We start from the raw sequence: 27,599 nt of genomic DNA on the forward strand, positions 1-27,599 counted from the left end.
AGCTCATTTTAGGCCATTTTAACATTATCACCATTGGCCTTAATTATGCCTGCTCATTAAAATAACCTAAATTAGTTGCAGAGTTTAGCAACATCCTCTTTATCGATTTTTCACATGTTGGGCAAGCAGCATGCTAGTTTTTTTAAAAGACTCAGACTCACAAGTGCACACAGGGGTTGAGTTGCTTCATTAAATCACAGCACGTTTGTCAGAGGGGCGACTGAGAATTTCACTGTAATTTGTCGTCACATTTGCCGACGTGGTGAGATGAGATAATGAATGCAGAGTGACTGCGGAAACTTCCAGGAATGTTTGCGGTTTATTTCTGTCTGTGAGTTTTCTGAGGAGGAGCAGGAGATTCGGGGAAGTGACACATCTCGTCCCCTAGTGAGGGAGGATCAAAGACAAATCAAAACAGACCAGATCAGGTGACAGAATAACTACACATTCAGAACTCAGATCTTGTCACATTCATATCACATGTGTTTCGCTTTTTCATTTTTTTCCCCCTCTGGTTTATATCAGCTCTATGTAGTCAGTTTATTTCATTTTTGGTGGTTAATATATTTTCAGTTTCGTTATTTCTTGTAACATCAAAGCCAGGAGAAGAAAATGTTTTGAGTGGGTTCTTACTAGACCCTTCTTCAATATCAGTCTATATATATTAGTGATTAGCCAATATGGATTTTTTTTTTTTTTTTGATGGCCAGTACCATTATTTTAGAAGACAAGGTGGCTGATATAAAACTGATTTGTTGAATAACACAACATGCATTGCTGCAATGAAATTTTGATTTATTTGACACATTTACTAATTTAGAAGTAATGGTAGCCTTTATGTATAATGCATTATAAAAGTAGTTGTAATGCATTAATTATGCCTTATAATGCACCTTATAATTGAATGAATAATTGTAATCACAGTTAATACATTATAACACTTATCAATTAATTGTTACACTATGCATTTTAAATTTGGTTCTAATCATTTATAAGATAAAATATTACAACGCACATTATTAATAATTATAATGCATAACAAATAAAAGTCCCTTCCTTGAGAAAATAAAAGCTGCTTCTGAAGCTACACTGTAAAAAAAAAAAAAAAAAAAAAAAAAAAAGTTGAGCCAACTTACAATTTTAGGGCAACCAGCTTCAGCAGGTTTTTGAGTTTGCTCAACTCATTTTTGTGGGAGATTCTCAAATTTTTGTTGTACAAACTTAAAACGTCAAGTTGAGAAAACTCAAAAATCTGCTGAAGCTGGTTGCCTTAACTTTAAGTTGGCTCAACTTTTCTTTTTCTTTTTTTACAGTGTACTTGGCCAAACAGAAAAAGCAGATAATTTAAAAATGGCAAATATTGGCCCATATATTGGCCTTACTGTATATCAGTCAACCACTCTTATTATTATAATTTATTTATTTATTTATTTTTTCTGTTCATTTTGTTATCCACCTTCCGTCAAAACTGGCCAAAGGTCTTATGATTTAGAAAAGTAACTGCTGCATTGAGGTACCATTTTTGTCTAAAGCACAAACGTTGTGGAACAAGTTGCAGGCCAAAGTTTAACATTTAGGGTTAGGAGTCTGCTCAAATCATGCACAATAAGACCATGACATTTATTTAGGAAATAAATAGCTCTCTGTCCATGAGAGGTGGAATTAAGTTCAAAACTAGCAGGTTTTGTCTTTCAGAAGTCATCTTTCTGTCATTCGTGACCTTCTAATGTGTTTGGTTCATTTCTTTCAGCTTTAGTTCTTTTGATGGTGCTTATATTTTAGGCTACCCATTCAGTCTGACCTTAAAGTCTTTTCCTGTGCCTCATTCATCTCTGTTTCTCTCCATGTGAGCTTTTTGTGTTTCTCTAAATGTGTCTGTTTACCCGGAAGCCTTCACCTCTGAGAGGCGGAGAGATAGAGGCAGACAGGCAGTATATCAGAGGCGGAGAGAGACCTTGTGGCAATGTGACAGCATCTGGTCCTCAGCCGTGATTTAAAGTGTGTGTTAGTGTCAGTGTGGTTAAGTGACCCGCTAGATCACATCTCTATCACACTCCACAAAAACCATATCACATGTAGCATGACATACATGCACTGCTCCAGCTGCTGTGTTTCCTTGTGATGGTTTCCTTGAGAGATTTTATGCCATAATAGTGGTATATGTCATAATATAGTTGCTGCGAATCAATAGGAAAAAAAAAAATTATATATATAAAATATGCTTTCTATGTGAATTTATTTTAAAATGTTATCTATTCCTGTGATCAAATCTGAATTGCCAGCATCATTACTCCAGTCTTCAGTGTCACATGATCCTTCAGAAATCATTCTAATATGCTGATTGGCTGCTCAAGAAACACTATTTCAAAAGTTTACTGTTTTTACTGTACTTTGGACCAAATAAATGCAGGCTTGGTGAGCTGAAGAGACTTCTTTAAAAATCATAAAAAATATTTTGACTATTAGTGTATATATACACACTATATACATATAAAACATCCAGTTTTCATTTACATTACACTGTTGTGATAACCAAAATTTACTTTTTTTTTTTTTTACTTTACAGTGTTTTATTTTTCATTTATGTAGACAAAATAGCATAGAATTTCAACATCGTCCATAACACATTGTGCAAGGAAAAATTGTGCAGTTTGAATTATTGATTTATAAAAAAAAAAAAATAATAATAATAATAATCTTCTAAATGTTTCTCTTATCATATAAAAGCTTTGAACACAAATTGTGCAGTTAGAAATTGTTTATATGTATAAACATTTTTTTTTCCTGTCTTCCTTTAAATGTTTAAACTTTAAAGGTCATTGCACTCAGAGTCCGAAATTTTTGTACATTAAAAAATGAATACGACCTCATGTTGTGTCAATCACGTTTACACTGCGTCCGAAAATTTCGTCCATCATAAAAAATTCAGATCAGGTTCGATTTTCTGCGTTTTTGCATCCGCAGCAAGCATTTTGATAGGAAAGGATGACGAATACGAAAAAAAACCAGAAGAAACGCATATGAAAATTTCAGATCAAGTTGCAAAAATAATCATAATAATCACCAGCAAAATAGTGGTTTAATCCTAGAAAAAAATATATATATACTTTTTAAATTTGTTGCATATGAATCTGCAGAATGTTTAATCGATACATTGAATAAATCATGTGACTCCTAGTATTTATTTTCCACCAGACGTAAAGTTGTGTTTAATAAATTCTCCCGAGTGCTCTTGTTGTGTTGTGAAGTGAATTAGCAGATGGGCGGTACTTCTGCAAAGTGTTAGCACTGACACAGACGCATGCAGATGTTATTGAAATTGAACTCAGTAGGCTTTCTTTGTGAGCGTGCGTCATTGATTTTTAATGCATTTAGATGTAAAAGCAGATCAGCTACATAAAGCACATTTAGTCCATTTGCTGTCTAATGGAGCAGAGAGAGAGAGTTTCCTCCCTCTAGATGCACTGTAACAGTATTTGAGGGAAGATTGCTGACCGCACTCAACGAGAAGTGATCACAAACCCATCACCTGACCTTGTGCTCAGCGCATCTGATACCTCTGGTGTCATGACGACGGCTTCCCAGCAGCCCGCTGTCATGTGACGGTGTGTGTTTTTATGACAAAGCTGTTTGTTTCCTGAAAAAGTCTCGCTCTTCCCATCTGCTCCTCCTCTCTTTCTAGCTGCGTTTCTAACGTGCTGATAATATGTCAAACTGCACTGCAAATCCCACCGAACTTATGAATTCTCAGCACTTTCAGTAATGTGCCGGCCATTAGGAACGCTTTCCTCCCGCTCGCCCACAGCTCCCCCTCGCTCGCGTCCAGATCCAGCAGCTGCTGTTTGTTGGGTAATCTCATTTGGGTTTTGTCTCTTGGCATGTTCATAAAGGCACCGTGGATCCCAACGTTCAGCCAAACCGGCTAATTAGGTTCATTAAGTTCTCTCTCTCGTACATTAGCACCTCTCGCTCTCTCTCAGTTGTCTGAAGGCTTGTCTGTCTGAGAGATTGCTTGATGTGAAAGTGTTTTTTGCAGACTCTGATGTGCAGGTGGTCTGGGGTCCTGCGGTTCATCTGAACTCCTCCATGGTTCACAACTGATATGAAAGCTGTCATAACTCACAGAAGTGAACCGCTATTGATGAAATGTAATCGTCTTCTCTCAAGTTGTTATTATAAACTACTGCTATTAGTATTCTTGTAATTAGTAACTACCCATTGTTGGTGCAGCATACCAAGGTTCAGAGGCAAAAGTAGACTTCCATTGAGTTTTTGTTTGTTTGTTTTATTTCAGAAAATAAAAAAATGTGGAAAGTTAATTGCAAAAGTGTTTAAAAAAAATCTCAAATGTAAATTTAATTGATGAATATTTTAAAACATGAAAATTTTAAATTCTGAATACAAATCTGAACAAATACATCCATCCATCCATAAAAATATCCCTCTCTCAAATTCTGCCAGATAAAAAATCTGAAGCGTTTAAAAAAAGTAAAGATTTAAAAATAAAAAATAAAAATAAATAAATAATATATATATCTTGAATAAAATAAATGCAAATATACATACAAAATGCAAATGTCCCTCTCCCTCAAATTCAGAAATGTAAAAAAAACTATCAATCAGAATTTAAATTATTATTTGTTAAATTGTTGTTTTAAAAAAAAAATCAAATGTGCATTTGTAATTGAAAAATAATTAATAAATCAGATGATTTTAAAGTTCAGAATAAAAAAAAAGTCTTGAATAAAATAAAAATACATATAGTCTGTGAAAATACATACATGCATACTGTACATAAATATATACTAGATACACTTGCTTTTTCAGGTTTAATGCTTTATTGCCATGCCAAATAATTGTGCATTTGCATTTCCAAAACATTTGAATCTTTTCTGACACAAAGACAATGATGTGGTGCAAAACAATGTACATACTGTACGTCTCTCTCGCTCTTTCTCTGTCTAGCTGATCTGAATGGTGATATAAAGTGAGTTTAGCAGCAGGTCTGAGGTCAGTGTGATCTAATGCTCACACAGATGCTGTGTTTAATGTGTCTGCGCGCAGAAAGGATAGATCAGCACTTAGTGATGCATAAAACTGCAGCGGAGCAGTCGCACACACACACACACACACACTCACACACACACACACACACACACACACACACACACACACACACACACACACACACACACACAGCGCTCTGATGTGGAGAATGAGTTTGGCTGGATCATGAATGAGTGCAGAGAGCTGCTGATTGTGTTTCACAGCAGCTTCCATCAGTCTGTCTCATCATTTTGATCTTCAAGCCCAAATTTAGCCTCTTGAGTTTGACCGTCCTCTTCACCTCCAGTCCGTCTCGGTGTCTCTCTCTCTCTCTCTCTCTCTCGTTTTAGGAGTGATTGTCGGACAGCCTCTCCTGTAATCTCTGGCCTTTTCCCCTTTGAGACAGAAAGAATTTTAAATGTTCTGTTCTGGTCGTCGTGGAAACCCTTTCTTATCGTCTGATTGGCTGTACAAATGTCCAGCGCACCACCCGTCTGCTCCCATGAGACTGTGTGTGTGTGTGTGTGTGTGTGAGCGCTTTCTCTGTCATTTACAGTAGCTGCTGGTTGCTCTTCTCATTCCCTCATCAGCTTGTTTCTCAGTGGAGAATAATCATTCATTTAACAAATCTGCTTCCAGTTCCGATTCCAGTTCATTAATGATTCTTTTAATTGTTTAAATGATGAAAATGCTTAGAAGATTTGGAAAACAATCCAGCAGCCCAGTGTAATAAAGCAGACAAATCAGCAGTAGCAAATCACAAATGAATGTGCAGCTTTTGCAAAAAAAAGCTTTTTAGAAGTCTCTTCTGCTCACCAAGGCTGCATTATCATAAATTATAAATATTATTATGTAAAAATAACCATTTTATGTTTTTAATGCATAATTTATTCTTGTGATGGCAAAACTGAATTGTCTGTGGCCGTTGCTGCTTATTTTTTAGGGGGAAAAGTTATCTTTTTATTTATTTTATTTTATTTTTTGGTAAGATTCTTTTTTGAATGGAAAGCTTTAAGTGAACAGTGTTTATTAAAACAAATTATATTTTTTAATTATTTTAAAAAATTATTTAAATAAAAATAAATATTAAACTTTTAAAATAAATGTTTTTGCTGTCACTTTTGATTAATTTAATGTTGATTCGCTGCTCAAGAAACATTTTATGTTGAAAACGGTTGTGCTGGAAATGCATTTATTTGAAACAGAACAACATTTATTTGATTAAATAATGATTTGATATATAATAATGATATATATATATATATATATATATATATATATATATATATATATATATATATATATTATTGTTAATTTTTTTTTTTTAACTAAAAAAAACTACAAAAATTGTGCACGTAAATTTTATATATAATTTACAAGCACATTTTTTTGTGCAGAAAGGCAACTACGCTTCATGGTATATTTAATGTGTACTGTATGTTGCGTATTATTACAGTGTTTTTTTCATATCATCAAAAGATGCTCTTGAACATGTTTGTTTTTCATTATTTTATTTCATTTTGTAAAACAGTCCTTTGAATCATGTGATGTGAGACGTGAGGCTGTGTGTGTGTGTGTGTGTGTGTGTGTGTGTGTTTGGCATGAGCAGATTTCCCTGGAATGTTTTGGAAAAGCCTCTTTCCCACGACACCTGCTTTAGGTTTAACATAGGATTTCCTGTGTTTATAAAGATCAGGAGAGTACGAAACGTGTTTCTCTCTAGACATATTATGACTGTATTGAGCTGTCAGACTCTGACCTGATTCTGAGACGTCCCTCTGGTCTCCTGCACTGAATCCACCCAGAAATCCCATTGAGTCGCAGTGTTTCAGGCCGTATCTTCTCGTCTGGGTCCTGACACCTGGAGGAAGATCAGTTTGACATCAGAATGAGGATTGTGTGTTTGAATATAGGCTGTGAAGCACCTTTCTGATGACAAACTAATGGTCAAAAGTTTGGATTATTTAAGAAGTTTGTAAAATAAGTCTCTTCTGTTCACCAAGACTGCATTAATTTGATCACAATTGCAGCAAAATCAGTAATAATGTGAAATATTATTAAAATTTAAAATAGCTGTTTTCTGTGTGAATTCATTGTAAAATGTCATTTATTCCTGTGATGCCGCGCTGGATTTTCAGCAGCATTACTCCAAACATTTACATTGCATCAGAAAATACTGCAAGTTTATTGATTTCAGTTGTTCAAGTTCCCACACGGCTCCATAAACACCCACAAACCACATCTGTCAAACTAGTGTGTTAGTGCTAGTCCGGATCTATCAGAGGATCTCTGCTCGTCACGATCTACGAGTTATCTTTCATTAGTGTCCATCAAATGAAGATCTCTATCATTTCACTGATATTTGCCTCTAACAGGAAATAACAGCATCAGTCAGGTGACCTTTACAGCACTACAATGTCAGTTATTAGTCATTGTTGTTTTAAAATCAACATGATCCGAGGTTATTTTAGCTTTTAATTGTTACATTCCATGATTCTTTAATGCATAGAAAGTTCAAAAGAGCAGCATTTATTTGAAATGTCTTTACTGTCAGATTTGATCCATCGTCCTTGATTAAATAAAAGTATTAATTTCTTTCAAAAATTAATCATCAAACAAACGACTTAAAGGGTTAGTTTGCCCATTTAAGACATGAAGTTGTATGCAATCCTTACCAGCACTATAGTGCATACACACTGACCCACCCTTTAGTCACCTCCCTGGTCAGAGTTTTTCAAGATAGTACTCCCGGTTAGTTTCCGGGGCCTCAAAACTGTGCGTTTTTACGTGAAAAAAGTATTTGCGTTTCAAAGCTTGAATAATTTACATCACAAAAAACACGCCTGACAAAATTCATACCTCAGTTTTAATCGGCACTATTTTCTTTCCATTTCTATCAATCCGCGCTGCTGTCAACGTCAACAGTGCGCACGTTCAGATCAGCTAGTGTTTACACAATCGAATGACAACGACATAAAAAGTAGAAAATGAACAATGGTGCGAACTTGTAAATTCCCAGGCTGTGACCACAAGAATGTGCCGGGATCACCGTTCAGATTCCATCGTTTTCCAGTTTCGGATATAGCTACGAGACAGCTTTGGCTGGTTGCCATCGGCTACTCTGCGGAGCTAAAATATCGAGAATCAAGGATTTCCGTGTGTGCAGTTCTCACTTCAGCGAAGACGATTACATCCCCAACCAAGGAGGAAAAAGAAAAAATGATTTTAAAGAGTTTTGCTGTACCAGTACCACGGGTAAGCTCTATTTACTAACTTTATGATCCAATGTCTAAACTGTACGGTAAACAAGCTGAAAATTACTTTCATCATCATCTGTTCCGTCTGACATTGTGCTAAAATTGGTTTGTCATCAGAAGTTTCGTAGTCAGACATGTTGTCAGCGAGTCGCACTATCAACAGCTGATCTGAACGCGCACTGTTGACGTTGACAGCAGCGGATTGATAGAAATGGAAAGAAAATAGTGCCGATTAAAACTGAGGTATGAATTTTGTCAGGCGTGTTTTTTGTGATGTAAATTATTCAAGCTTTGAAACACACATAATTTTTTCACGTAAAAACGCACAGTTTTGAGGCCCCGGAAACTAACCGGGAGTACTATCTTGAAAAACTTCCAGCGGCCAGAACTCTGACCAGGGAGGTGACTAAAGGGTGGGTCAGTGTGTATGCACTATAGTGCTGGTAAGGATTGCATACAACTTCATGTCTTAAATGGGCAAACTAACCCTTTAACAACCGGCCCTAAAACCCTTAACAGTAGCGTACCTAGTGATTTAATGTTTTAATTTTACTTAGCTAACATTTTCTTTAATGTCAAGTGTTTTTCTTTATTCCTTATATGCTATGATTACCACAATTATTATTTCTTATAGTAAGTTCTACTTTTGTTTTATAGTAACAATAACAGTTAAGCTAAGCACTTGTTGTAGCACTGACGGTGTATCCGTGAGCGTTGTGTGTATTGAGCGGGAGGAAATCACACTGGTCTGATAAGAGTGTGCTGCAGGGAGGAGTGAGCTGCTATTACTGAGGAATGCAGCGCTGCGATGACGGGACGATAGAGAGACCGACAGAAATCAGCAGTCCTGCTGAATGAGAAACCGCCAGAGAAACGTATTACTGTCAGTCTGATCAGAAATGCGTGTGCGTATTTATCCGAATTACTCCTTTTTTTTTTTTATGGATTTTATTTGTCATTCTTAGTGACTCTATAGCAGTAGCTCCAGCAGAATGTCCTCGGGTGGTACACAGTGCAGATATTTGATAGACACAGAGAAAATATACAATATATACAGATGATTCAAGTGTGTGTATATATATTTTTTTATATTATTTTTCTGTTTTATTTTAAATGTTTTATCTAAATACAATTTTAATGGAATAGTTAATCAAAAATGAACATTTGCTGTAAATGTCCTCACCCTCAGGCCATCCAAGATGTAAATGAGTTTGTTTCTTCATCAGATTTGGAGAAATGTAGCATTGCATCAGTGTCTCAGCAATGGATCCTCTGCAGTGAATGGGTGCCGTCAGAATGAGAGTCCAAATAGCTGATAAAAACATCACAATAATCCACACCACTCCAGTCCATCAGTTAACATCTTATGAATTGGAAAAATTGCGTGTTTGTGAAAAATCAATCCATCAAGACATTTTAACTTTGAACCGTTGCTTCAGTCCATAATCTGTAATATGATAAAGTCCATCTCCTGTTGTCTCTCACATCAAAATCCACCAATATATTTGTTTTGGACTGTTTTGGCTTGTAAACGGTGCTTGATCTGTGCAGGTTTCTCTCCTGATTCAGGCGAGATTACTTTTTCACTGGAAAAAGCAATATTATTGATTATGGATTCATATTTTAGCCAGAAGCAATGGTTTAAAGTTTAAAGGTCTTAATGATGGATTTGTTTCTTACGAACCTGCCGCTTTAGTTGATGGACTACTTTGAATTACTTGTGGATTATTGTGATGTTTTTATCAGTGTTTGAACTCTCATTCTGACGGCACCCATTCACTGCAGAGCATCCGTTGGTGAACAAGTGATCCAATGCTACATTTCTCCAAATCTGATGAAGAAACATACTCATCTACGTCTTGTAGTCTGGAGGTGAGGACATTTTCAAAAAATTTTCATTTTTACGTGAACTACACCTTTAAAAGAGTTTTGGGTGCATGTGATGTGAAAAGGGTGGGGTTTATTCTGTTTGCTGGAAGTAGACGTCTCAATGCTGGATTTGTAGACATCTGCTTTCTGACTCGCTGGAACGCTGCATTCAGCTCTCAGTTTTGAGCACATCTATAATGCAGCCGTTCTGACAGCAGTTCAAGCGCTTCTAGATAGACGAGAGACGTTGTGAAATAGACTACACTGCACCAAATTCCACAATATATGTATTATTGATGCATCCCAATTGGACTGCAAAAAACGAACACATGTGGTTGCTTTGTAATATTTGCTATTATAAATGCTGTTATTGTGGTTATGGTGTGTGTTTTAGATGCTGCTCGTGTAGGGTCCCTCCACAGATCCATCAAGGGACTGATGAGGGTCTTACAGCCATGATTTAGATTGACTCCAGGAACATTGATATTAATTTGTACATTATTACACTAACATGGCATTATGCTGCTCACACAGGCCTTAAAGCTGCGCTCAGAGATGTCGGTTTTGCTCAGTGTTGATAAGAGGAACATGATTGTTAATGCTTATTTGGATCAAAGGTGGTATTGGCCTAAAATGTTTGAGAAGCACTGCTGTGGAATAATGATAGAACAAAACACTGAGAGAAATAATAGATGCTAAAATATGCAGAGGAGCATTCAACATTCAAATCATAATGCTGACTATATTTCTATTTGTTTTGCAACTATAGCACACAAACAACATCCAAACAAAAACAATAAAGGAGTTTGTTTGTTTACTGGTATTAAATTATATTTGTGTGTGTGTACTTATATATATATATATATATATAATACACATAATACACACACACATAGGTTCATATATTTAGAGAGAAGGTCTTCTGATGTGCGAAATTGTTTTTGGTCTGTGTGAATTCTTTGGATTATTGTATCCAAATATAAAAGAGCTTTGTTCAGACTAACTTCTTAAAAAATTAATACATAATGTTCAGTTGCTAAGGCTAAGAGGTTATACCAGTTCATGTAAAACCTTTTGAATAGTTTATCAGTGTTTAGTGAATGCTGGAACACGTCATTACCTCAAATAAGTAACTCTAACAATAGTCTTGCTTTTATTTATTTATTTTATTTATTTATTTATTTATTATATAAAAGTGTACTGCAGCTCTCTTATTAAAAGCGTAAAGGCCTCTTATTCTTCATGGCTGGTTTATTTAAGGACAGGGCCTCTGAAAGTGTCGTGCGCTTGCAATCAAACAGAAACATCAGCAGCTCTAGACTCTTACAGATGGATAACTGATAGATTGTGTTGAGCATATGTAACCATCTGCTGTTGCTGGTGAAGTCATGTTTGGTTCATATAGTTTAGTCACACACCAGTGAAAGATGTGGAAAAAAGTCCAGTTTACTTGGCATTTCTTGAAGGAAATAACAGGCTGCTGCAGGACCAGTGTTTGTTTTAGGTATTTTAAGGTTATAGACTGTGGTTCTGTGGTTAAATGAAATGTGCATCAGAGCCATGGTCATGACACACAGCACACATTGTTTTCTGAGATCTGTGGATGAGAACCAACACATTATTTGGTTTATGTGCCACAATGTTAAAAAGGACAGACCAATCACAATTAAATATACAAATATTACAATAATGTCAACACAAACTTTACTTCTTATAAATATGTGTAAATTATAAAAATGTCTTGGTTTGGTGAAAAATAGGCAAATCAGAACATAACACCGACTGTGACGTTACAGTCGGGATCACTAATAGTTACGCCCCCAACATTTGCATATACACGCCCATGTTCTAGGCCAGCTGGGCCTACACAGCCAAATCATCTGAAATTCTGCAGGTATTGTGAAGAAATAAGCGAGGACAACAGTGAAAATAGCAGATCATGGAAATAAATGTTATGTTCCAGGCTGTGCAGGGGATGTGAAGTGCAGGGATGGGTTGGTGTCTGTATTCAGAAAGGCATGGAAAGCAAATAACGCGGTCTAATAAAAATAACACAAGCCACTAAAGGGACATGGTTAGCTCCTTGCTAACTGTAGCCTGTTACATTACAGTACATAAGATTTCACTTACCACATAAACAGAGTAAAGAGAGATGACTGAGGATGATGGTGAATGATTTACAGATCCTGAGCACCACTGACAAGCATCCGATCCTGTAAAATGTGTGGTTAGTACTGCCGCTCCATAGTATAAGCAGAGTACGTGCGATCGCGAATCTCGAAAGTGAAAGTTAAAAGCGATCGTGCATTTGAAAGCAGTCTCAATGCCCAGCATATTAATAGCGGCTCCCTGATGCCCGCATTTTATATACATATAATTACCCGATGATATAACTGCGAGAGAAAGTATCGAAATATATATTTTCCCTTTGTTTCCTTCCTGCTGTGAGCTACTGAAATGAGCCGCACTGTGAAACAGCCAATCAGAGCAGAGCTCAACATTATTATTCATGAGCCTTCCAAATAAGCCAATAACAGACCGTTTCATTCTAGGGAGAAATCCTAGGGTTGTAAATGCACATGTAAAACTGTTTCTGGAGAATTTTTGCCCTTACCTAAGCTACGTACCTTCTATGTAGATATCAGAGAACAATTTAAAATATTGTATCAATGCATTCTATGGCACCTTTAAAGGGAGGTTTTGTCAGATTTAGCTAACATTTAGGGACATTTGTCCACCAGCTACTCGCGCACACACACACACACACACTCACACTAACACTCACCCCCACCATTATCAGTGAGGTGCAGATGTGGACTGGACTCAGATGTTTGTTAGAAGTGCCTGCACAGAAATCTGCTCCATCACAGCTTACAAGATCAAAGTAAGTGTGTGTGTTTGTGATGTAGTGTAAAGGTGCATGTAGACATGCCTTCCTAATAATGTCAAAGCGTTCATGAAACAGTAGCCATGTTGAAACATGGTTTGAGTTTCCGTGAGTCAAACCGCACTTCTCGGCGCAAACTTTGCGTTATCATTTCTCCCTGTGACTCTCTTCCCATAATTCCCAGAGCTGTGAAATATTTCCCTCATGTTTCCGTTCGCCCATCACCCTCTGATTTCACCCCTCTCTCTGCTTTCAACCAGTTTAGTATTATTCTCCAGCCAGTGTTTTGACGCATTCCCACCGAGCTTCGGTGTTTCTGGATGTTTATTTCAACTGCAGCCTGATTCTCAGTTGTTGTAATCATCTGCTTTACTTTTGTTTGCGTAAACAAACATTCTCATGTAATAACTCATGAACTATTATGTGTTACACATATTCATATCCTGATTTGATTGTAATCCAGCAGGGTTTGTTTACACTCACACACATGCGACTTTGCGCACATCAAACGTGCCACGCTGGATATTCATTATGTAAATGCGCTAATGAAGTAAAGGCACTTCAAAGGGATTTGCTTATGAATATTCAGAATTGTCTTCTGTCTTTGCTCCTGGCTGCTGTAGGCTGCACGCGTGTAAGTTCGGACCACATGGCCCCTGACACGCTGACTTTATGTATTTAGACAAGCCAAGAAATGCCCATATGTACGTTATGAATTTCAAAGGAAGCATAAAACACGCGCACACACACACACACACACACACACACACACACACACACACACACACTCTGAACGAGGCTGTTTAACTCAGAGACATGCAGAGAAAGGAATAGGTGGTGATATCTAAAGGAAAAGTGAGATATTGGTGACAAATACAAAAGCAAAAATGTGAAAGACAGAAATATGAGAGAGTGATTGAACATTTGGTGGAGTATTTGAGTGAGTCATAGACTTGTTTCAGTCACAACCCAGACATCTGAGAGAAGAGCACTTCACTGATAGCACACGTCCATCGCACGTCTATTCATCTGGATGATGCATTTTACAGCGTTTGCTGCAATACCTACAACTTGTCTCTATATTTGCACCAATATGTTAACAGTATCTGTATGTTAACAAATATGTTAACCTCTAAAATATGTGTTCTGAAATCTGCACTATGTCCATGCTTTAGAACACAATATCTGCAATATATCTGCATATGCTGCAATATCTACAGTTTGTCTATACATACTGTAGCTATAGTTCTATGATAAAATTGACATTCCACAATATGCCACAATATGTTACTACAATTGCTATAAACTGAATATTACTGTCATATGCAGCAACATACTGCAGATAAGTTGCAATGTCTGCAATGTTGCAATATATGTTGCTACAATAAGGCATAATATCTACGTACATGGTTGTTATACGTCACTGCAATAAGTCACTATATCTGCAGTGTCAGATAAGATGTTGCTATGATAAATATTAAATGTTTCCATATGTTTTGCTACAATATGTTTTGCTAATAAATTACAACATCTGCAGTATTTGGCTGTATATTGCTGCAAAAATTCACTATGTTTACAGTGTTGCAAAATATGTTGTTACAGTAAGGTGCAATATCTGCAGTATTTGGATGCATATCACTGCATAAAGTTGCATCTCCAATAGGTTACAATATGTTGCTGCAGTAAGGCATAAAATGCAACAAGTTGCAAATATCAGTGTTATGTCACTTTGTGCATCACCGCTAATAATATGTTGCTGTAGTAAGTCACAATATCTGCAATATATTCCTAGTCTGCAGAAATTCTCCATGGATTGCAATACATACAGTTTGTTGATATGCTGCATATACTGTATCTCTGCAGTGAGTTGCAATATTTGTAATGTTTCATTATATGTCACTACAATGTTGTAATATTCGCAATATGTCACTATGTATGCCACTGCAATAAGTTACAGAATCTGCAAAGCCACTGCAATAAGTCACAATATCACAAATATGTATTGCTATGGACGTTTCGGTAATTAGTGACATCTGCAGTCACTGTATATCACTGCAATAAGCTCCAATGACTACAATATGTCACAATGTATGATCACTGAATCTGTGGCATGTTGCAAGTCGCAATATCTGTAATATATGTCCCTAAAAATGTACCTGTAGTGAGTGATATCTGCAGAATGTCTTCATGTTGCAATGCATGCAATTTGTTGCTATACTATACATGTCTATACAGCAATTCCCATATTTGCGATGTCACTATATACAGTATGTCAGTAACATGGAACTGTGTTGTGTGTGTTTTGGTAATTAGTGACAAATTTTTGCAATATGTACTTAACATGTCACTGCAACAAGTCACAATATCTGCAGTCTATTGCTATGTGTGTTGCTGTAATTAGTGACAATATCAGCAAAATGCCATGAGTATCACTGCAGTAAGTCACATTATTAACAATTAATTGCTTTGCATCATGTTGCTGTAATTAATTACAGTATGCAACATGTCATTAATGTCACTGCAATAAATATCAGCAAATTTATTGATGTGTATTTTGCTGCAATAGTGACTTTCTGCAATATTTCACTTTGCTGCTGTATTATGTTACAATTAGTGTTAATTTTGTCATCTATTTTCAATTTTAGTCTTAGTCTTAGTCCCGTGTTAAATGTCCTTGTTAATTTTTATCATATTTAGTCAACCTTATCCTATTTGGCTTTAGTCAAGTTTTAGTCGACTAATGGTACGTTCAGACGCGAATGAAGCGTTAAGCGCAAGTGGTTTACATGCTAAGTCAATGCAAAGATGCAAATAGACATCCTGCGGCACGATTCGCACGAATGAGGCGACGCGAATTGAGTGTTTCGGGCGAGTTGAAAAATCTGAACTTTGGCGAAAATTCGTGCCGCGTTAACCAATTAGGAGCTTGCTCTAGTAGTGACGTGATTACGACGTAGCGAGGGAGGCAGAAATCCGAAACAACAATGGAGGACAAAATCATCGTCGCTGTATGTGGATACCTGGAGCTGTACGATGCATCTTCGTACTTTTATAGAAACAGGAATAAAAAGGTGTGCTTGGTGTGTTACTTTGTGCACAACATGGTAAATTATAATTTATAGCCTATTTGTTACATAAAAATATTATTTCTATGTTAAGACTAGAATAGGCTACTTATGGCAAACATTTGTACATTCTAATTATATCCTATTGCAAATACACTCACAATAGTATAGTAAAAAATAGTTATTTGTGATTGGACCAGTAATGAGACTGGAGCCGCCTGGCAGAAGCCCCTCCTTGATGCGAATTCGCATCTGTTGTGAAGCGAATTTCATGCGCAAATGAAGCGAGTAAACTCAAAATGTCAAGCGTCCAACTACGCACGAATAGCACAATTTATTCGCGCAAGTCACGTATGGTGTGAACGCACAGTAAAAGTCTCAACGTTTTAGTCAAAGAAAACCTGAAGTATTTTAGTATGGTTTTAGTAAATGAAAACTTGACATTTTAGCAATAATATTATTATTAATTAACCGTACAGCAGTATTAATTTTGGCTAGCATTTTTAATTTAATCTTAGTCTTACTCAATGTACATTTTAGTTATCATATTTAGTCAACCTTGTCCTGTTTTTGCTTAGTCAAGTTTAAGGCATTTATGAGCATTTTAGTCAGGTTTTAGTCAATCTAAGTCACATTTTTGTCATGCTGTATAATGGTTAAACTGATAAATTATTTTTGCTCAAAATTATAATCGTAATGATTGTTGTCACAAATCAATAGAATGTGGACTCATACATGGTTTATTTTACCTTATAGTGTACTGATTATTATAGTTTTTTTATTATATAAATTAATAACAAAGACTTATACAATCTCTCTGTCTACATTATGAAAACTGGTAAAACAAACGAAAAATTCCTAGTAATTCCAAATTGCGATAACCTATTTCTCTATTAAAACAACAGCGGTTGAGTAAGTGCATTCATTCAGCGATCACAATCGCAAACAATACAGAACACACACCAGCTGAGAAACACTTTCATTTTCTTTCGGATGAGACGTTAAACCGAGGTCCTGACTCTCTGTGATCATTAAAAATCCCATGGCACTTCTCGTAAAGAGTAGGGGTCTAACCCAGGTGTCCTGGCCAAATTCCCTCCACTGGCCCTTGTCAATCATGGCTTCCCAATAATCCCCATCCACTGAATTGGCTCTATGACTCTCTCTCCTCTCCACCTGTAGCTGGTGTGCGGTGAGCGCACTGGCACAGTTGTCCTGTGGCTGCCGTCGCATCATCCAAGTGGATGCTGCACACTGGTGGTGGTTGAGGAGAGACCCCCTATATGATTGTAAAGCGCTTTGGGTGTATAGCAATACACAATAAAGCGATATATAAATGCTTCATTCATTCATTCATTCATTTTGATCGCTAAGCTCTAGCTTGTTTGTCGGTGTTTTCAGATCATCGGCGGCGGCGGCGCTTCCGCAATGAGCGAGCATGTGCGCATGGTTGCCAGATTGCTAAAAATAAGCAAAACATTGTGCAGAAAATGTATCCTTGTAAGAGCGACGCGCTGATTTTGGGGATTTGAACTCTTGATATCTGGCAACCGCATACATGAGAGCTCACGTAATGCAGTACACAATAACATTTTGTCACCTTTTTTTGACGAAAATAAGTCAAAATTTTTTGACGAGTTTTTTGGTAAAGTTTTAATTTTTTGGAATACATTTTAATCTAGTCTTTTTTCCATCAACGAAATTGCATATTGATATAGTCAAAGTTATAGTTTATTGACCTTACTGTCGTCTCATCTTCATCTCGTCGGGAAAAAAGCTCGTCAACGAACATTTTTCGGTCATAGTTTTCGTTAACGAAATTAACACTAGTTGCAGTATTGGATTGCTTACAAGGGTCAATATTGGCAATGATGTCAAACAAATCGCTGTAAGTCACAATGTGTAATTTGTTGCTATAATGTTTGATGTCAGCAAATTCAGCATGTCCTTTCAATCGTTTGTTTAGACTGCATGTGAATTAGCTCTTTTCAAATCAGTTTGTCAGATATTTGTACACAAACATGACTCTGCAAACAGAACATGATTCTCTAGATCACATGTTGTGTTGTAAGCACATGTCGAGTCTCTCTCTCGCGCTCATGTGAGAGCTTCACATATTCACAGATGCTGAAGTTGTTGCAGTACTTCATAAAGCGTTGTCTTTGCCGCCTTCACGTTCTTGTCGAACGTTCTTCTTTTTCATTTTCGACTCTGAGCTCGCTCTCTTTCATGGTGGGGCCCTACAGGAAGTGGGTGTGTGTGTGTTAGTTTGGAGTGGGATGGAGGGGTGGAGGGAAAGAGGAGGGGAAACAGAGGATGCTGAATAAAATAATAAACAGCTGCCACTGGAGGGAAAGACATGAGAGAGAGAGAGTGGAAGAGAGAGTGGAAAGTCAGCTCTGGGAGCCAGCAGTCCGAGTAGTCCACAGAAGAGGAAAGCTGGCCAGCCAGAGAGGTTCAGGAAAACTTTTGGAAGTTCTGGAAAACTTCAAGCTGCCTGAGGAGATCTTTACACCCAGAAAGAAAACCTTATCTCAGACCTCCATCGGCATGGATGTTCTTCAAGTGCTGATGTGAAGATCAAAGTGCACTTGTGAAACTTTGGGTTCGAGCAAAGATGAAGATCTTCACATCTCACTTGCTTCTGGCCTTTTCACATGTCTAGATTTGGAGATGTTCTCCTTAAGATCAGACCTTGACTGCTCTTCTCGGCTCGCAGACTCTGAGAACGAATCAGACAGCCGTGCTGCTCTCCTGCCCTGCCCGTCAGAGCGATCCACACAGAGGCTCTTTGACACGGGTAATTGAGTACAAACGCTTGCCCGAGGGTCACAAGAACCTGGAGGAACAAGACGCTTTCTGTGTGTGTCTGGACTAGAGAGAAAGAGCCGTGTGTGTGCTTTGAGAGAACAAACGGCTAAATCATCTCCAGATCACTGAACCAACATTTGGATATTTGGTTGAATCCCTAGCTCTATCATCTTCAGGCCTGCAGAAGATCCTAAACACTGGGCAAGACCCATCCAATGCTGGAGCATGCGTCTCTCAGCACAAAGCGGCAGAGCTTCGGCACAGGCTCTCAGGCTCCGCTCCACGCCGCCAGACGTGTGTGTGCTCTCCACAGATGTTCCTGCATATGATAAGCTGCGTTATGCGTGTGTGGACCCCCAGAGGAGACTGATCCGTTGCCAGATTTCTCTCCGTCGTTGGCGTTTTGGAATGTAGCGAGGTAGAGGTAGACGGAGATCATGATGATTGGTCTGAACTTCAGCTTGCAGGAGTTGCTGCAGACGTTTGAGGAGGTATTTTCAGATTTGATTGTGGAGGAATGGATCGGGGTGGTGTGGCGACTGGGTCTGAAAGTTACACAAGTGCCAAAAGCGAGTCAAAACTGTTGCTCACCAAATACGACATAATCGATCATTAGGGATGAACTATTACAATTTCTTGTTTAATTAAAGGTGTCCTTGTTACAGTGTAATTACACAAATAATTACTGAGTGATATAAATGAATAAACATGCAATTACCAGGGTTATTATCATTAACAAGAACCATAAAAACATTGTATTACTTGAAATAAAACAAACATTAACTGAAATAAAATGTCAAAAACGTATTATTATTATTTCAGCACTTCTCATTTTCAATCAAAGCTGAAAAACTAAAATTACTAAAACGTAATAAAAACTATCTAAACATGAAATAAATAATACAAATGAGAAACAACAATTACTACAATTTTAAGCAACTCTAAAATGAAAGCAAAAAATAAAATATTTAAATTGATACTTAAATTACACCAGTGCTTACTTTAGGTTTAGGGTTAGCTGCTTATAATTATGTGTAATTTACTGTTATTAATATAGTAAGTGTATGTATCATGTAACAAGGACACTGTAAAATTAAGTGCTACCAAAATTAAGAACACTAAGAATTTTTATTTTTTATTTTAAATGATGTAAAATGTGTATTTTATGTATATGTATGTGTGTGTGTGTGTGTGTGTGTGTGTGTATTTATATATATGTATGCATACATATACATAAAATACATATATTATGCATTCATATAGAATATGGATCATCTAAATTTAAAAATATAAATTGTAGATATGATAGTTTGATCCTCACTGATGTAAAATACTCAAAAGCTTCAAATCGAACATCTACTCTAAAGAAACTTGTACAATTGCTTGGGAATTTCCGCACCGGAGGTTTATCTAGGATGCTAGATAAGTTTTAGTTTTTCCCTTCAGAACACCATGAGGCGACACATGGAAACGTCTACCTTCTCTTTAAACCGCCAAAACTAAAGCATGAGAAACAAAAGAACATTTTTGTGATTGGGACAGTTCACTAAACGCGGTGGACGGTTTCATCTGGATATATATATTGACACAATGATCTGTTTATCACAAAATCATTTCTTAATAAAACAATTATACCATTTCCTGACCTGTAAAGAAAGTCCCATAAAGGCTGATCTGTGAACTATCCCAATTTTGTCCTCGATCAAGACACTTAAGCTCAGGTCGCTGGAGGGGACATTACAGCAGCAAGTGTACTGTTAGTCACTTTGGATAAAAGTGTCTGCTATCTGTGCAATAACTACTTCCAGGAAAGAGAGGCTTTCAGAGCGCACTCAGTGTGAAGAGCATCTCCCACCTGTGTGAGTGAGTGTGTGTGTGTGTGTGTGTGTGTGTGTGTGTGTTAGTCGATGAGGATGCTTCCGCCAACAAACAAGGAAAGGTCAAACATGAAAATGTCACGTTTTTTTCTTTTAACCTGTCTCTCTCTGTCTATCTCTCTTGGGATTGTGGGTAAGTCTGGTTAAATTAGAGCACTCTGAACGACAGCTCTGGGGAGTCTTTATGATCGAGAAGCAATTATTTAACTTTATTAATGAGAAAAGCTTTTTTATTGCCTCGTTTAATAGGTCAGACTGCCAGATGAGGGAGTTTTAGTGTGTGTGTGGGGCTCGTGCTTGAATTGATCACAGTTAAATATTTCATTAAGAACTATAACAGATGAACAGCAGAAATGAGATTTCTGGAGCGCTGAAGCTTCTGTGTGTTCATGTGTCATGTGAATTAGGCAGTTGCTCTCTTGATTCAAATTGCAGCCATAAATGACAATAACCATCCAGAATAGCAAGCTCTGATCTGATTGGCTGACTATGTTTATTTTGGGCATCGGTTGTTGCTGTTCACCTGGGAAAAATAGCCCTATTTACCTCATACCAGACAGCATCTTTTGAGGAAGATGTATTCACTGCATTTTCCAAAGTTTTGAGGTTCGTGAAGTTTTGTTTAAAGACTTTTTTTGTTTTTTGTATTAGTTGTTTTTTCCCCTCCGCTGGCAGCTTTGTTGTTTCAGACATTCTCTTTAGTTTGGAATTTTTTCATGGACAGTTTTATTGTTTCAGACCATTCTGTATCTAGTAATACAGATATACAGAGATATATATAGATAGATAGATAGATATCCAATAGATCTGTTAGTCCATTTATGTCAGTCAGACAGTGTATTGCAGTGTAAGTAGTCAGTTCTTGTGTCTTTCTCATTAAATTCTATCAGGATCTTCAACATAAATACTTTATTTCAGCTCTATGCGTTCGGATGTTTGTTTCAGCAGCAGAGGTGGACACTAACGAAGTAAATTTACTTAAGTATTGTACTTAAGTACACTTTTTGAGTATCTGTACTTTACTTGAGTATTATTTTTTCTGGAAACTTTAACTTCACTACATTTGAAAGACAAATATCATACTTTTTACTCAACTACATTTATATCAAGGTCCCCAAGTAGAAAGTCGTTATATATAGCAGTTTTTACAATGAGTGCATTTTCAGATTCACTGAACCCTTTTTCTGCGAAAATCCGGCCTGCTATCTGCCAGGACCTTCCTGTGTTGCCAAGTCTTACAGTATTTCTAAGCCTGCAGTTTTCCGCCTAGCTTTGAATGGACATTTGGCTAATTTTTTTTACACAAATCTGGCAACCTCGGCATGTGTTAACTCATTAAAGCCCTTTGGAAAATTAACCATGTTTTTACTATAGTAACCATACTTATGCTATTTGTAGTAAAACTTCAGTAACCACAAATTTACCATAGTTTCATTGTAACTATAGTTAAATTTTTGTTTAATTTATATACTTCCCTGACCAGTTTTTAGCAGCAGTTTACCAGGCAAACTGCTGCTAAAAACTGGTCAGGGAAGTATATAAATCTGAACATTATTTTATTGTCAAAACACTGCACATAAATGCATATATTTTTTGCAAACAAATGATCAAAAAGTAGGCTAAATGAAAACTTTAGAATCTAAACTGGGAATCAATAAGAATTGAAATCAATAAGCAGAATCAGAATCTGAATGGATAAAATTCAAACAACCCTAGCCACATGTTGTGAAGTTCACTGATTTCTGAGCATTTTATGAACACTGATCATTTGATGGCAAAATTAAAAAAGACAGTTCTTTGGTGCAACCTGCACACCCATGGCTATACTGAGAGTATGATCCAGTTTTCTGAAAATATTTAAGATTTGTTTTCTTTTCAATGTTTGCTTTGTTTGCCTAAAATGAACCATATCATAGTCTTCAATATCTCTTTGAAAAATAACTTTGTAACTTTTAAACAAGTATTAAAATGAGTTCAATGTAGTTGTAGGAGTGTTAAATAAAAAAATAAAGATGATTATCTTCTTTCAGTTGTTCCATTTCAATAGGTTTTGTAACATAAAAGCTCTTAATTCCAAAGATAATACAAGCTAATCAGTGTATTCAGTAGGTTGCCTTAGTAGCATAAGGTATTGTAAGTATACAACAATGTGACAATAAACAATGCATTTACTTTTTACTTTTCACACTTAAGTACTTTTAAAAACATGTACGTCCGTACTTTTACTTAAGTAAAAATCTGTCTTTACAACTTTCACTTGTAGTGGAGTAGTATTTGATCTGTACTTTCACTCAAGTAAGGAAGTTGTGTACTTTGTCCGCCTCAGTTCAGCAGCACACGTGTTCATAATTATTCTGGTGTATGTTGTTTAAGAGAGTGACAGAGAGAGAGAGAGAGAGAGAGTTTGTCAAGTAGCAGAGTGCACTTTGCAAATGAACTGGAAAAGTTCAAATTGCAAAAAAAAAAAAAATTGCAAAAAAAAAAAAGTATATCAGTTTGCTCTGTTAGGGAAAAAAAAAAAACAGCACAGCAACTGCTGATCCAATCAATGTTGAGATATGATAAATATCCAGAGTAACATTAGATAGGAAATCCTGACAGAAAATCCTGCAGTGTGCTGCTTGTTCATTTCACCAGTAAACTTTGAAGGCAGTTTGATGTTAGTTTGGTTTTAAACATGATGCAAGTGCTGATAAATTGTTTTTGTCATAGGTGTATGATCTAAATTGTGGTGCTGTGTTATATAAGGAATGAAAACCGAGCTCAATAATCTACTGAAACTAAATAAACCAAAAATAGACATAAAAATAAACTTAGTAACTTAAAGCAAACAAAATATAAAAAGTTAAGAATAACTTATAACTAATAATTCTATTGGATGGTGTGAATGACTAGATTATGTGCTCATTTTCTTTGTGTGCTTTCACATGTAGTGTGATTAATCCTCAGTTCAGTGTGTGTGTGTGTGTGTGTGTGGCGAGGTTCTATCAGACTGACAGCTTTAATTGTGTGTTTTCTTCTCAGCGGAGGTGTGGAAACGTCTCAGTCTGTCTTTGTTGATTTATTTATCTTTTCCTTCAGCGAATCCACATAATGAAGGTGGTAACAGTGCAATTAAAGCAGTCTCTGTCTCTGTCTCTGTGTGTGTAGGACATCCAGGCGGAGATCGAGGCTCATAATGATGTCTTCAGGAGTGTGGATGGGAATAAGATGAAGATGGTGAAGGCTCTGGGGAGCTCAGAGGAAGCAGTTTTCCTCCAACAGAGACTGGATGATATGAACCAGCGCTGGAATGACCTGAAGGCCAAATCAGTCAATATACGGTCAGTCTCACACACACACACACACACACACACAAGGTCAAGTGCTCACACCTTAATGTTGAGGCCACTTACAAACCATCAAACATGAGTTACTTAGTTAGGGCAGATAGAGCTGTGTTTCACTTCTATTGTCAATTTGAGCAGCTGTGTGTGTGTGTACAGGTTTCTAATTCCTGGTGGGGACTTAAACCTGAATACACACAGACTCATGGGGACTTGCGTCACGGTGGGGACCTAATGTGAGGGTACAAAAGCTTATAAATCATACAGAATGAGTTTTTTTGAGAAGGTAAAAATGTAGAACGTTTCCTGTAAGGGGTAGGTTTAGGTGTAGGGTTGGTGTGTGTGTGTGTGTGTGTGTGTGTGTGTGTGGCATTGCTGTTGTGTGTGTTTGAACCATTTCAAATGGCAAAATGGACAAACAGGAGACTGTGACTGTGTGTGTGAGAGAGGAAAACAGTTTAATTGTGTTCTAATCTAATTAGGCACTAATTAGTGAACACGTGTAATTACAAGTCTTGCTGATGCATCCATTAACACACACACACACGCACGCACGCACACCAGGGCTTGACACTTCTTTTTTCCCGAGGAGTGCATGAGTATTTAAGTTGAAAAAATTCAAATATATAAAATAACATGTTTTCCCTTAATAAAAGGATACAAGGAGACATTTACAAGCAAAGTGATTTAATTTGTTCCTATACAAAAATACACACAAAATATTTTTGCTTCAAGCTGTATTTAATAATACCGCAATTATTTACAGGCCTACTTTAAACAGTAACAGTAATAATTATAAATACACCAGGACTCTTATTTTGAAATGTCTATGCTTTACTCATTCAACACGAGGGAGATCAAATATGTACTCTTACTGCGATCTACAACATATTTCAATAAATTAAACACTGTTATAGCTCATCAACAGCAGATCATGATCAATCTATTGGCTTAAATGTGAACTGCTCTAAAACAGCGAACTTGGAGAATGCACATGAGCACCGTGTTTTTACTTTGAAACTTGCAGTGATCATATTTATTTAAGACTTTGATTATTTTTAAGGATCTACAGGGTCGTTTTTTATTTGTGCACATGCTTCTTTAGAGTTCTGCCACTTCTATTTTTAATAGCAAATGTGAGTATAAAGCACTGTCAGCCCCTGCACGCATGCATGCATACACACACACACACACACACACACAAGCTTCACCTGTTGCACTCATTCTGTTCAGAGAAAGACCGTTGGAACATTTTCCTGTGTTTGTGGGAAGTCCTGATCTTCATGTGTGCACGTGTGTGCAGGGCTCATCTGGAGGCCAGTGCTGAGCGCTGGAACCGGCTTCTGTCAGTCCTGGAGGAGCTGGGCCGCTGGATCAGTGTGAAGGATGAGGAGCTGAACAAGCAGATGCCCATCGGAGGAGACGTGCCCACGGTGCTGCAGCAGCAGAGCCACTGCACGGTGAGAGCCACACTCATCATTTTGTACCCTTCTCGTTGTCTCTTCTCCTCTGTCACCTTATCTTGTCTAATCTCTTTCTCAATCCAATTCAAAATTGCTTTATTGGCATGACTGTAAAAAATACAATATTGCCAAAGCTTGAAATATATGTGGAGAAATACAATACTAGATCAAAATACTAGAATAAAAACATTATAACATTATAAACTTAAATAAACAGTGTAACAGTTCTTCTCAGCTCGTCTCAGTTTTCATCTCATCTCAATTTTTACCTTTCTTTCTCATATCTTTCTCATCTCATCCCAAATCTTAATTTGCCCATCCTCTCCTCTCTCATCTTGTCTCATCTCTCTTTTCTCAAGTTGTCTCCAATCTCACTTTTGTTTAAAACCCTTTCTCAAATCTAGCTCTTCTCATTGTCTTGTCTCCTCTTTAAATCTTGTTCCCATTGCTCTCTTCTCATCTCATCTTGTCGCATGTCTCTTCTGAACTCGTCTCCTCTCATTTCATCTCACCTCATACGTTTTCTCGTCTCCTCTCGTCACATTTTGTAGCTTTCTCTCTAATATCTCTCTTTTTTTCATCTTGTCTCTTTCATCTAATCTTGTCTAGAGCTGTCAGAATTACCGCATTAATGCAAGCGATTAATTTTTTCAATTTAACGTGTTAAAATATTTAACGCAGTTAACGCAAGGGCAGGGGCTATGGTTGGCCACCACTCACAGCAACTCTTATCATTTCATCTCGTCTCATCTGAATTTGTCTTCTTTCTCGTCTCATCTAATGTTGTACCTATCTTCTTTCATTCTTCTCTTTCATTTAATCTCGTCTCATTACTCTTTTTCAACATGTCTGTCCGCTCGTCTCAACTTTTTCCTCTTAGATCTTTCTCTTCTCAAAGTCTCTTCTTCTCTCTCATCTCATATTGTGACTTTCTCTTCTCATTATCTCCTCTCTCATCTTTCATCCCATCCTGTCTCATTTCTGTCCCACTTTGTCTCTTTGTTTTCTCGTCTTCTCTTCTTTTCTCTGTTTGACTGGTCTCGTCATGTCTTTTCTTTCGTCTCTCTTATATCGTTCAGTTCTCATTTGTCTTTTTTTCTCTTAATCATCTTATTTTGAATGCTCTCCACAATGTTTTTCATCTCATTTCGTCTTCTGTAAACTCTCTATCATCATGTCTCTTCTCGTTCTCGTCTCTTACTTGCCTCTTCTTTCTTGTCTTGTCTCATATCATGTCCTCTCTTCTCACCTTGACTCGTCTCATCTTGTCTCTCTTTATTGTCCTGTCTCTTCTCCTCACCTCAACAGCAGTGTTGTCTAGTCTCATCCTCGGTCTCATTTTGTCTTTCTTATTTGTGTATCCCCGTTATATGTCTCTCCTCTCCATCCTATCATCTTCAACACATTTTTCCCCTTTTCCTCTCGTCAGATTCTCCTGTAGGAAATATTGTAGTGTTTATGCTCCTCAGCTCAACAGTTATATTCTGATCGTGTGTCATACAGTGTATGTGTACAGTGTGTCACTGACCTAACAAATGACCGAAATGTGTCATTAACCATCTGTGTTATAATGGAAGTAATCAAGATAATAGCAGGCCTGAGCTGCACAATCAGAGCGTTTACACACTCACCTTTACCCAAAAACATTTTAATCAGTGTTTGACTGACCCAGGGTCATATATAATGACTTTAAATGTTTACATGCACAGATCCAGAGAGCAGTTTAAAGAGGTTTCTGTTATAAGCTTTCGATCTGTACAGGCATGTTTTCAGCTTTCTTTTCTGCTGTATGATACAGGAATACCTACAGCGCTCGGAACACACCAGACAAAACCACCGCAGGGAATTATGGGAAGGTGGCAGGAAGGTTGAAAACGTAACGAGTCTGTGACAGTTTGGTTATGCTCGCTCTCTCTTTCTCTCTTTCTCAGACAGTTTGACTAATGATTCTCTGGAGCGAAGAGAAAGATTGCCCCCCATTTTGACTTTCTCTCCCTT

The 27,599-nt window shown here is 37.1% G+C and overlaps 1 protein-coding gene across 7 annotated transcripts in view; it reads left to right on the forward strand.

Moving 5' to 3' along the window:
• The window catches only part of LOC131531755 (utrophin-like), a 248,003-nt gene that overhangs the window by 121,848 nt on the left and 98,556 nt on the right, over positions 1-27,599 (forward strand). For 6 of the 7 annotated variants that reach the window (XM_058762784.1, XM_058762788.1, XM_058762786.1 and 3 more), the window contains 2 exons: positions 23,963-24,135; positions 25,442-25,598. In XM_058762784.1, the coding sequence (XP_058618767.1) occupies positions 23,963-24,135; positions 25,442-25,598 (330 nt within the window). Of the gene's footprint in view, positions 1-18,533; positions 19,427-23,962; positions 24,136-25,441; positions 25,599-27,599 lie in introns of those variants that run through there. The other variant, XM_058762789.1, reaches the window with a different exon arrangement.

Source organism: Onychostoma macrolepis, chromosome 23 (assembly GCF_012432095.1).
Source record: "Onychostoma macrolepis isolate SWU-2019 chromosome 23, ASM1243209v1, whole genome shotgun sequence".
NCBI classification, from domain to species: domain Eukaryota; kingdom Metazoa; phylum Chordata; class Actinopteri; order Cypriniformes; family Cyprinidae; genus Onychostoma; species Onychostoma macrolepis.